The sequence below is a fragment of the Sebastes umbrosus genome, chromosome 13 (assembly GCF_015220745.1).
Source record: "Sebastes umbrosus isolate fSebUmb1 chromosome 13, fSebUmb1.pri, whole genome shotgun sequence".
Classification (NCBI taxonomy): Eukaryota; Metazoa; Chordata; class Actinopteri; order Perciformes; family Sebastidae; genus Sebastes; species Sebastes umbrosus.
This window is the reverse complement of record NC_051281.1, coordinates 12,567,896-12,580,506: the sequence shown is the minus strand read 5'-3', so window position 1 is coordinate 12,580,506 and position 12,611 is coordinate 12,567,896. Positions and strand designations below refer to the sequence as shown.

The 12,611-nt window shown below is 41.4% G+C and overlaps 1 protein-coding gene across 9 annotated transcripts in view; it reads left to right on the top strand.

The window, feature by feature from the left end:
* The window catches only part of abca12 (ATP-binding cassette, sub-family A (ABC1), member 12), an 86,394-nt gene that overhangs the window by 49,404 nt on the left and 24,379 nt on the right, over positions 1–12,611 (top strand). For all 9 annotated transcript variants that reach the window (XM_037790076.1, XM_037790074.1, XM_037790070.1 and 6 more), the window contains 12 exons: positions 305–632; positions 1,519–1,633; positions 2,613–2,942; positions 3,610–3,679; positions 3,786–3,920; positions 4,433–4,594; positions 4,825–5,008; positions 5,613–5,831; positions 6,675–6,871; positions 10,693–10,850; positions 11,582–11,815; positions 12,040–12,187. In XM_037790076.1, the coding sequence (XP_037646004.1) occupies positions 305–632; positions 1,519–1,633; positions 2,613–2,942; positions 3,610–3,679; positions 3,786–3,920; positions 4,433–4,594; positions 4,825–5,008; positions 5,613–5,831; positions 6,675–6,871; positions 10,693–10,850; positions 11,582–11,815; positions 12,040–12,187 (2,280 nt within the window). The remainder of the gene's footprint in view (positions 1–304; positions 633–1,518; positions 1,634–2,612; positions 2,943–3,609; positions 3,680–3,785; positions 3,921–4,432; positions 4,595–4,824; positions 5,009–5,612; positions 5,832–6,674; positions 6,872–10,692; positions 10,851–11,581; positions 11,816–12,039; positions 12,188–12,611) is intronic.

Here is a 12,611-nt window from a genome sequence, read left to right as displayed (position 1 = left end):
CAAAGTTCGGAAACTTGTGTTTGGTCGATTATTTCTCTGTTGTTACAATGCTAATGGTCATTGTATTTTACATCGTTGGAAAGCCTGTTTATTTACCATCGCAATGATGTCCAACTTGTAAGGATCATGTATTTGTGGGATGAGCAGCACAGCTGATTATGTGGGGAGCGCCCAAGAAAAATTTGCCAAAATGCTCTGCCAATGGTAAAAGGTGTATTCTCCTGCTGGTATTGACTCAGTGTCCAGTGTGGTCTTTGAATTTTCTCCTTAAGTATAAAGTGAAATGTTGCAATCTGTCTTTAAGGTGTCATCTTCAAGCTCCCTAAAGACGAGGGCTCATCCAGGAAGCGTCAGGCCAGGTCCTCCTCCTCCACATCCCCCCTGCCTCCCAAAGTCAGATACACTATCCGCATGCACATGGACAACGTCATGCGTACCGACAGAGTCCGGAACCCCTATTATGTGAAGGACAACCACATCTCGGCCAGGCTGACGCTGCGCTACAACCGGGGCTTCGTCTACCTGCAGGAGAACATTGACCGGGCTATCATTGAGACCCAGACCGGACAGAGAGTCGCAGATCCGGCCGTCCAGCTGCAGCCCTTCCCCTACCCCTGCTTCTACCGGGATGAGTGAGTCCCCTGAATACATGGATGCACACTCATACATGCAAAGAAACACGCATACAGTATGAACATGCTCTCGTATGGATGCATGCATAGAAACCTGAAAGCGTCCACAGTGTCTCTGAGGGGGAAGTACAAGCATTGATGTGGAATAATGCATGCTCTCTCATTACTCATTTGCCACTTGGGACTGACAGTAAGTAGTCATTCACAGGAACCTTCCGCATTATAATTGGCTCCGCACCATGTGCATGAATATTCACGTTTATTGTGCATTCATTTTTGAAGACCATACACTCAAAACAACCTTCAAGCTATTCAGGAACACCACTCATATCTGTAGAATATATCCAGTTCAAAAAAAGGCTTGCCATTATTAACTTGTGCATCAATACACTTAAATTGTTTCCAATAAATCATGCTTGACCGTAATGCCTATGTTTGCGTTTGCCCTCGAGTGCTGATATCTCATCTGAGAAGCGCCAGCGGGCCACAGTCTCTGGCTGGCTGCCTTCTGACCAGCTATAAGATATGATGAACCTCGCCTATCTATCCGTCGTCCTGATTTATTACTCAGCAGCACAATTTCTGACACGAGCTGTGAAATATGGCTGTGTAGTATGAAAAACAGCAATGTATCAGGCTCCAGATATGATTAAGTCAAAAAAATAAAAAATGAAATGGAGAGGCATTTATTTTGCGTAAATAATAAGAGGATCAGAACACGGCTGTCAAAAACCCTCCTTCGATATTGCTCCTCCGCTCTGCATCTCTGTCTCTCTGTCAAGCCGTTGACTGAATGATAGGCCTTTTCATCTGCTGTTGTTGACAGTGATTGGACGTTAGGTTTTCTAGAAATTTGACTGACAGTTGGCACCTCTGTATTCCCCAGGTACCTGGAGGCCATCTCTTTTGTCTTCCCAGTTATGCTGATGTTAGCCTGGGTGCTGTTTGTGGCTGATTTTGTGAAGAAGCTGGTGTATGAGAGAGAGCTGAGGCTGCATGAGGTATGTTTTGGTTTTTGTTGCTTGAAAAATGATCTAATCTGCCACTGTATTTTTGCATTGAACACTCACTTCTTGGTGTCTAAGATGCCCTGTAATGATACTGTCCATTTCTTCTGTTTTTCTTTTTTAAAAGCACACAAATTATGCCAGTTGACATCGTGATAAGCCGATCCTTCCTGTCTGAGTTTTGAACACAGCAACAAATGTTAATTCTTCCTCTCCTAGTACCTCCAGTGTTTATTCTCTGCTGTAAACATTCATAAGGCAAGCAATCACAGAAGGTGCATTGTTTTGCTGACAACCCAGTCGCCAGAAAAAATGTTGGCGTTGGACGTTTCTGCACACCACAGATACGTTAAATGTCGACGTTTCTGAACCAAAAAATACGTATCATATCAGCGTTGTATCACGCTGGCAGAAACGCAATGCCATGTGGTTAACTTTGTGAAACGATTGGTTGACTTAGCCAACAAAGCTATTTGGTTAAGGTTAGAAAAAAGATGGTTTGTGTTCAAATAATATGTAACAACATAACAACGTAACGTAACAACTATAACAAATGTAACAACCGTAACAACGCCACAATGCCACAAAACCATTATATTTGGGTTTGGGAAAGAAATACGTGGCTTGGCTTAAAACTACTACATTTGTACAGTGAAAATGACGCCGACAGTGTGAACACGAGACACAAGCAAACAGCTGATTGTAACCTGACGCATTTGAGACGAACATCAGTCTCCTGGATGATAGCCTTGTGTTTATTGGACCCATCCACCTGCCCTCCAGCTCACCCTGTGTGTCTCTTGTCACTTTTGACACTACGTCACTTGCTCTGACCGAATGCGAAAACGTCAACTTTCAATGTATCCCTGGTTTGCAGAAACACCCAATGACAACATCTTTTCCTGCCAACTTGGCTGTTGCTGACATTTCTGTGTACTCCCATCCATTGCTATTATTCTTGCTTTTTCCACAGTACATGAAAATGATGGGAGTCAACCCACTCAGCCACTTCTTCGCTTGGTTCCTGGAGTGCGCCACCTACTTGGTGTTGACCATCTTCCTCCTCACGCTGGTGCTGAAGTTCGGCAGCATTCTGCCCAACAGTGACGGCTTCCTCCTCTTCTTGTACCTCTGCGACTATGGTTTGAGCATCCTGTCCTTCAGCTACCTCGTCAGCTCCTTCTTCGACAAGACGTACATCGCCGGCCTCAGTGGCAGCCTCCTCTACATCCTCTGCTTCTTCCCCTTCATTGTGGTGTTGGCTGTGGAGACAAAGCTCACCTTTTTCCAAAAGAGCGCCCTGGTGAGGAAGCTCCTCTGCCATAACTCATGTATATTAAACTAGTGATATGACTTAAAACACCAAATGTTATTTGCTCTGGAAGATACTGAGAATTGAATGGAGAGATAAGGAACAATATAAAGAATGTTATTTGCTCTATCCATTGTAGAAAAACAATTTTACCAACATAATGATTCAAAATATATTAGTGCAGCCTCAAAAAGGCAGTTACTTTATGAAATAGTCTGAGTAAACAGTGGCTTTTGCCTCCAGTTGTTTTCCAATGTGAGATTTTATTCTTATTTTTCATTTTGACATACAAGTAGCAATGTAGTGGAGGGCAAACTGACAGTTAACAAATGGTTGCGGAGTTTTCCTGCCTTCTTATGCCGACATAAATTGTGCACATTTGCGTAAAACATGCTTTATTTCTTTTTTTATTTTGCTGTCGGTTATGATCACTAATTGGAGGCAGACATAACATCGCTGCATACATCTAAAGCCTTGTTTGCCTTGAACAAATCTCTTCATATCACGTTGAGAAAGGCTTTTGAAGTATATCACTTCACACTACATAAAGCTGTCAAGAGGAATTATAGAAAGGCATCGTCTAAAAACAGAAGATATATTTGTTGATGTTCTTCTGTTTCTGTATCTTTATTCTAATTTGTCTCTCATTTTCCTGCAGAGTTTGTTTTCCCCGACCTGTTTCAGTTACGCCAGTCAATATATCTCTCGGTATGAGGCCCAAGGAGAAGGTAGGCGCATGTAGACTGACTTGTTCAAACTCAAACAAGATCTCTTTGACATATCAACTACTTCAGTCAGTTTGGAGCAAATTAAATCTTCTGTTGGCTTCTTCAGGCATTCTTTGGAGCAACTCATACACCTCGCCCATCGCTGGAGACATGGCTTCGTTCGGTTGGCTGTGCTGGCTGATGCTCATCGACTCCATCCTCTACTTCATCATCGGGGCTTACATTCGCATGGTCTTCCCAGGTAAACTGTAAAAGGCTTTAAAAACTCATGCAGATTGATTTTAAGTCAAGGAGTCCTGATACTGAAAAATCTATCAACATTTCTTCAAACCACTGGTATTCACTTGTCTCCATCCAGTTAATTCTAATGGAAGGTAGATCCGAGACGTTTTTATGCTAATTTCCTGTACAAATGAATGTGTGAAGAGCACAGTAGCTCTCGTTCATCTAGCTAGAAGGGTTAAATCTGAACTTTTAGTTGGTCTGTATTCATTTAGAACATCAGACACAGTCTTTTAGGCTTAGCTTTTTATACTTCTGCTTGTCTAACAGTGTATTCTTCGAGTCTTCTGTCATGTCAGCTGTTATCTGTTAGTTGTCATTTGAATATTTTTTTGTTTCACATTCATGGTGAATTTGCTGTATACTATTACAGATCATGGTGCTAACAGTGCAAGCAATTTACGAATTGCTCGGTAAACTAATCTCCAAATAGTGTTTCATGTATTCATGTCTGTTTTTTATACCCTTCAGGAAAGTACGGCATCCCTGCACCGTGGTACTTCCCCTTCAAAGCCTCCTTCTGGGCCGACCTGTGCTGCTGCATTAAGTCAAACAGTAATGTGGGCAGAGGACTCCTCTTCACCAACATCATGCAGACAAACCAGCCCGTCTTCTCCGACGACAAAGGAAAAGGTACAGGGGGAAAAATGACATCGTACTATCTCGCGGCAGATAGCAATAAGCAGTGCTGTCTCCTCCGGTGTTGTGTTTTGAAGCACGAACATGATGTCTTTCCTTTCATGTCATTTTTTTCTCTAACCCCGACACCTCACTACATTTATATTTCACCCTCACTCTTCATTTAATTCCTGTCCCCTGTGAGTTTGATTTACAGTTTGCCTCTGTTTCCATGTTTCTCTCAGGCAAAAGCACTCTTACCTCTCAGGCCGGGGAGGATTTCTCAGAGCTCCCAGTGGGCGTCGCCCTCCATGGTCTCAGCAAGAGCTATGGCGACCGAGTAGCCATTGAAAACCTTAATGTCTCCTTCTACGAGGGCCACGTCACCTCACTGCTTGGTCACAACGGAGCCGGCAAGACCACCACCATGTATGTGTGGCACAATTCCTCTCCGCTTTCACTGTATCAGCATGTCGTAAGATGAATACGAATGCATTATAACCATTCATATACTGTACGAGGTGTCTTTTAAATTTGATTTGTGCATCTCTTTAATCAGCGGACCCCTTTAAAAGGGTCTGCTGCTGACAGGCGGATTGTTTTGTCCAAATCTGGCACAGCAAATGCACCGTGGTAGAGATTAGCCTGACAGGTCTTCATCAACCGGAGCACTTACATTTACATTTTAAATGTGACGAGTTTTGCTGATGCTCTTATCCAGAGAAACGCACAATGAGTGCATCAGCAGAATAAGATTTAACAATGTTGAAAACAACCTAAACCAAGAACGGATTTCATGTCTTACAGCATTTCTGGGACCAACAAATCTTAATTTAACAGGAAAGTGTTGTGGAGAAAATAGCTAATGAAAGGGCATTTTCAACATTTAACATCCCAGGTAGCACATATGAGCAGACGCAATTGAAACCTGACTATATATTTGAATTATATACTTTTTCTCCCAATTATGAAACATTTAATAGCCATAAACCAGAATTAACCCACATAATAAATGATCACGCTTTGTGCTTAGGTCTCTCCTGACTGGCCTTTTCGCCCCATCCTCTGGCACCATCGAGGTGTACGGCAGAGACATGCAGACCAACATCGATGACGTCCGCAGAGAGCTCGGGGTGTGCATGCAATATGACGTCCTCTTTGAACACATGACCACCAAGGAGCACCTGCTGCTGTACGGCCAGATCAAGGCCCCACAGTGGTCACCCAAGGAACTGCATGAACAAGTCCGCACGTGAGTGACCAATCATCCACTGCAGGGCGCATGCTCAGTATCTTAATGCACCGTGTCTTAAACATGATGTCAACAGTGCCATTGGATACATTTTATATCCTGTTTTGTTAAAAGACATCATGAAAAAGGTATCTATAGTTCAGACAACGACATGTTCTTCCAATAAAAAGGAAATATAGGGAGGGGTTGTGAGAGTTTAACAGTGAATAGCAGCCACTGTTTAACACCAGTGATACCAGATATGTTATAGTCAAACAGATTTTATGCCTATAATTGCTGTAATTTACAGGTATATCTAGGCCTTGATGTAAGAATATAATAATATATAATTATGAGGACAAAACAGCTGTTACACTTGTTTTCTTTGAAATTAGCCCCCCGCTGTGAAGTGTATTTTCTACAGCCATTGAATGCAGGTTGAGAAGCTATTGTTCTCTCAGCATGCAAATTTAGAACGATATTTTTACCCCATTTCAAGTCCACATTTTCCATAAGACTTTTTTAATATTTAATTCTATCTCTTTTTGTTCCTTTGCTTATGGGAGCAAGCATTGGAAGAAAATCATATTTTATTCTGTGGCATCATAAAGCTATGGGTTGAACCCCCAGTTGCATCATGAGACTATTTCTGGAGGGTTTCTGCATGACAAGTGGAGCTCTAATAAGCCTGAACTTAAAGGCAAGAAACTGTACCTCTCCACTGGTTCCTGTGGTTCTGAAACCCCCGCTGGGTAACTGATGGCACTGATGGAAGTAGAACTCAGAAACTGGGTTGTAAATGTGCAGAAAAAAGTGTGTTAACATGAGCTCCATGTTAAATGCTTTTCATTACTTCCCTACCAGGATCCTGGAGGAGACAGACATGTACGCTCACAGACACAAGCGGGTGGGCACACTGTCAGGCGGCATGAAGCGCAAGCTGTCAATCTCCATCGCCTTCATAGGGGGCTCTCGCTTGGTGGTGCTGGATGAACCCACCACAGGAGTCGATCCCTGCTCCAGGCGCAACATCTGGGACATTGTTATCCAGTACAAGAAACGTGAGTCTCTCAGACACACACACACACACACACACACACTCAACCTTGTACTAAAATCTTTGTGAGGACACACATTGACATATGCAATTCCTAGCCCCTTACCCTAACCTTAAAGGATAACTTCGGTATTTTTGAACCTGTACCCTATTGTCCCATGTTTTTGCATCTTAGTGACTAATGGGGACAACATTTTTTGAAATTGGTTTAGTATTGAGGGAGTATGCTGCAGCCGCCAGCTGCTAAACAAGCTGCTATGTCATCATTTGGGGCAACCTGGCACCGTCATTTTACGTCCACTAAAAGCGTTGTCTTTGCCACTGACATGCTCAGATTGTTATTATACATGTAAGCGTCTGACAACATTATGGAAAGGACCCTACAGAGAAATAAAACGTTTTCTTTGCCTTTTGCTTGATCCGGCCTGTTTGTTATCGTGTGTCTCGCTCGGAGAAGCCTCGCTCTGGAATCTCGCGTTGCATTAACATGTGGAAATCATCTAAATATTCAGCCATGACAATGAAAATCTTTTAGATAAAATTAAACTACTCTTTCTGTACTACAACACAACAAACTCTGACAACCCCGGTGTACCGTGGCACTCCTCTCTCCACTCTCACTCATTTTTCCACCGTTGTCTCTTCCGGCAACAAGTCACATGACAAAATAACAAACGGAGAGCAAAAGCTAAGAAAAAGGTTTTATTTCTCTGTAGGGTCCATCCCATAATGTTGTCAGACACTTATAATAACAATCAGCCTGTCAGTGGCGAAAACAAGCACTTTTAGTGGACGTAAACTTACAGTGCCAGGTTGCCCCAAATGATTACATTACAGCTCGTTTAGCGGCTGGCGGCTGCAGCGTTCTCCTCAATACTGGACCAATTTAAAAAAGTGTTGTTCCCATTAGTCAGTTAGACACAAAACATGGGAAAATAGTGTCCAGGTTGAAAAATACCAAAGTTGTCCTTTAACCATCACAACTCAATGCCTGACCCCAAACCTTACTCTGAGCCTGACCTGAACCTAATTCTAACCTGAATTTTAAAACCAAACGGGCCTTTGAAGGTCCGTCCCAAAGTGAGGACTGTCCAAAATGTCCTCACTTCACTTTCTAGCTACAGCTACTACTACTGCTACTATTACTGTTACCACTTATAATAATGATGATAATAATGAGAGGAACAGGAAAAAATAGTAGAAAAAGAAGAAAAAAGAACAAAACAAAACAGGCAAATTATTCTCTGCTTTTATGTCTTGTGGTGTCCCGCAAGGCTCGATACTTGGCCCGATTTTGTTCAGTTTTTATCTGTTTGTGTGTCTGTATCTGCTACCCCGTGGCCATATTATTCATCACTTCAGTTTAGTCCTGAGAATCATAACAATCCCCTGCACTGCTGCCTTGTTGCCATCACAGACTAGATGGCAACTAACCACTAGCTTAAAATGTTCAGCCAGAAATCTAGAAGTTCAGAAATATTCATTTAAATCAGAAATGTTACCAGTCAAACCACCGCTTCCCAAAAACTTTGTCGAGCAACTTATTCACGCCTTATTTTCCTCTCGCCTTGACTACTTCAATTCATTATGTATTTGCCCCAATCATGCAGCAATTACCCATCGACAGTTGTTGCATAATGCAGCAGCAAGGGCTCCTAACAAACACAAGACTCAGAGAGCATATCTCACCAGCCCTGGCTCAATTACATTGATTCCCTATTTGTTTTACAATTCAATTTCCTGATTACTTTTTAAGCCCCCATGGTTCGTCTCTGCTATATATTTATGATGGGGGTTCGTGCTTTTGTGGAACAAACTCCCTCTCAGCATCAGGTCAAATCAGAGTCACATTTGTGTCACACTTTAAAAAGTTTTTAAAAACCCGCCTGTATAGAGTGGTGCAGGAATGAGTCCTAAAACCCGGAAATGAGTTAGCATTTTAGCATTTCTGGTTCCCACGTCTGGAAGTCAATGTTTTTTTCTTTATGGGTTTTTTGTTAGATGCCTGAAATAAGGTCTGTGGTTAACACAAGGTTAAGAGATTTTAAAGTTTTGTTCTACAATATAAAATACGTTGGTAAATATCCCACTCGAGAATTTTGCAGCTTTTATGAGTCTTAAAAAAGGCGGTTGCTAACAAGTGGCTAAATGAGACTACTAAACGTTATCATACCGACTCGTCCGCTTTTACAGCCTCATTGTGTATACTCGCGTTCATGCGACCGTGGTGTAGTTTGTTTATAGTCTAACGTTAACTTTTACTTCTGGCAATGTTTAACTTCTATTTTGTTTTATTTTTGACTGTCCCCGAACTTCTTGTTGTATTTTATGTGCACCCTTGTAATTCTTTCTCGCTCTCGTTTTTTAAAGGTGGTATAGAAATACAGTTTATTTACTTACTTATTTAACAGCCTGTCAGTATGTAACATTAAAAGATAGTCAGTGTTTGCGTGGTTTGCATGAAGAACCAACTGTGGTATTTAACAACTACACAATAAATGTTCATCCTATCAGACTTGGACGACGATGAAGAAGACAAACATTTTTTATTCTTAGTCTAATCCATGTACAAAAATACTCCAATTCTCATTCTGGTAGTTCACACAGTCACATGGCATAGGCAATCCAAACTCTCTCTCCAGTGTTTTCCACTTAAGACGCCTCTCACTCCCTATTTCCTAAGAGGGAAAGGAGAAGAAGAGCCGGAACCTGGAGCCGACCCTGGAGGGCTTTCCGCTGCACAGGCTTCTGACTTTAAATTTAGCATATAATTAAATCTAAAAGTAATCCAGTATTTTTTTTTCTTTAGGCTGTCTTAGGGTAGCAGCAGCAGTGATGGCAGGGAGACTACTAAATGTCATATAATTGCAGCTGTGGAGAAATATCCTGTGTAATTGGCCCTGTCTCAGATGTTAGTGAGATTTTGGTGCCAGGGGAATCTATTTCAAAATAAACTTTCTGCATCGCTTGCTGTTTGCGCGCCTGTTTCTCTGATGATTAGTATGTGCACGACACAGCCTGTGTGTGACTTTGTCTTTGTGATGTCTGGTTTTTGGTTGTTTGTGGATGTGTGTTGTTGCGAACGTGTGTCTGTCTGCAGTTACATTTAAAAGGCGTACTCACTCGGATAGGAAAATAAGAAAAATGATTTTGCCAAAAGACATCTAAATATTGCTTCTGTGTTTTTCTTTCAACCTTCTCAAAACCTTGAAGCTCCTGCAAAATTTGATGGATTAGCTTGGTTGGTAAACATAATCTCACTGTGTGCATTTCATCATCAAATCACTGGATTTACATGTAATATATTTCTTAGTATTCACACAATTCCCTTAAACTTTCAATTTGAGTTATAGCTATAGCAACCTGTTGGGAACCTGGAGTAATTTATACAAAAGGCTGTATATAAAACTATTTAAAAATATATAACCAGAATAAAGAAAAAATCTATTTTGGCTCTAACGCTATCGTAGTAAATTAATTAAGTAATTACAAAACAAAAGATCATATTATGTATCTGCATTCGCTTGGCGAATCCGTCAAGACGTCATCTATTTATGTTGACGAAACTGACGAGTTATATTCATTAAAGAAAGTTTAACAAAAAAAAAGATTAACTCGCTTAATACACTGAATCACTTTATTCAAATTGAGGATTTTGTTCGATGATTTGTAACTTTTTTTCAAGGTTTTTTTAGGGATAACGTCGGATGGGGCTCAGCTTTACTTAGATACAAGTAGGGGGGGCTTCAAGGAAAATAGATTGTGAACCACTGGGTTAGGGAATGGTATAATAATGCAGATTGTTCTATGTGTGTGTCCTGTCAGATCGCACCGTCATCATGTCCACCCACCACCTGGATGAGGCTGAAGTACTGAGCGACCGCATCGCCTTCCTGGAGAGAGGAGGGTTAAAATGCTGCGGATCCCCCTTCTACCTGAAAGACAAGCTGGGCCAGGGCTACAAGCTCACTCTCACCAAGAAGGTATTCACCCTCACAGTCACCATGCTCTTTAAACATTCTGTCTGGTCAAATAATCCACATTTCCCCGATGCTCCATGTTAACATTTTAGCACAAGCGAATGTTGAGTGCTTGCCGGCCACGACCTTTATCTTAGATGTGAGAAAGTAAAATATCTCTTCTGTATTTTACTCAGACTTTATCTTAATAATGACTGATATCGGACGATGCACAGCCAGCATAAATAGCAACATTTCCCAATGCATTATTATGGAAGAGCTGCTCATCTGTAAATAAATTCTTGATTTAATTTCTGCCACATTGGAAACCAGAGTTGCACACAATACATATTGCAATAGTGTGATTTGTATCAGATATATTGGGGAAAACTGCTAAATAGGCTAAATCCAACACAAATAATGCTCTGCTGACTGCTGCAAACCGGCTCATACTTTTTCTGCATGCTATATCTTCTACTGCTTTCCTATTGTAGCAATTGAAAGCTCTTTTTTTGACATCTTACTGAATCAACAAGCATCGTTGTCCCATATCGTGTCCTATATGCCAGTTACATATTTTGGTCAAGTTTCCTTCAGTATTCTGTATTTTCTTACATCTGCTTCAATCTGTATCAAACGCCTTCTAAAATATATATTTTTTAAGCCACTGGCAGCTGATTTGTAGTTGTGCAAAGTAAATCTGTTATCTTGAAAATAAAGCATGTCATAAACTATTCCTACTTTTCTAACTGCAGATGCAGAACCTCGAATCGGAGCGGATTGACAATGCTGAACTGAAGGACTTCATCCAGGCTCATGTACCAGCAGCGCGACTGAAGGAGGCCCACGGGGGCGACCTCATCTACTCCCTGCCCCCCTTCACCTCGTCCAACGCCTCCTCATACCGCTCCCTCCTGACCGCGCTGGACTCCAACCTGGACGCCCTGCAGCTGGGGGGCTATGGCATCTCTGACACCACCCTAGAGGAGGTAAACTCATACACACCCACACACAAAAACAGGTTTACACTGCAGACACAGCGGAGAAAAAGACTCAACTGCTGAGGTACATTTGAATAATCCCTGTGTATTTATGTGCTAGTGCTCATAAACTTGATCGTATTGAGATGTAAGCATAATCACAAGCTGTAGAATTATACCGATAGGCTCTTTGACATACACAGATGCTAATGTTTTTGTTTTTATCTGTGTAGGTGTTCCTCCAGTTGACTCACGGAGACACAGAAATTGAGGATGAGGTCGGCCCCCTGTCTACCTCAGAGATGGTTTCTGACACTGATTCCATGGACAGTTTCCCTTCAGTGTCCAGCGGAAGCATCTCCGGCTTTGGTGACAACATCAGTGAGTAAAAGGATGCATGATGGAAAAATATAGTATTTATACAATAACTATTAATTTTTTTTTTTTTTATATTTAATCTTTATTTAATCAGGCAGTCTCTTTGAGAATAAGATCTATTTTCCAAGAGAACAAGCAACGTTCACAAGAACACAATCAGCAAAACAGAAGCAACACAACTACACAATGAACAAGGAATTAAAAACAGTGACAAGAATCATAAAAAAAACATTGCACATTTTGAGACTCGTGGGTACCCATATAACCCATTTTCATTCACATATCTTGAGGTCAGAGGTCAAGGGACCCTTTTGAAAAAGGCCATGACCATTTTTCCTTGCCAAGATGTAGCCTAACTTTGGAGCGTTTTCTAGTTTCATATGATACCAGTATCTTCACTCTAACTTTAAAAATTGCAAGTTACATT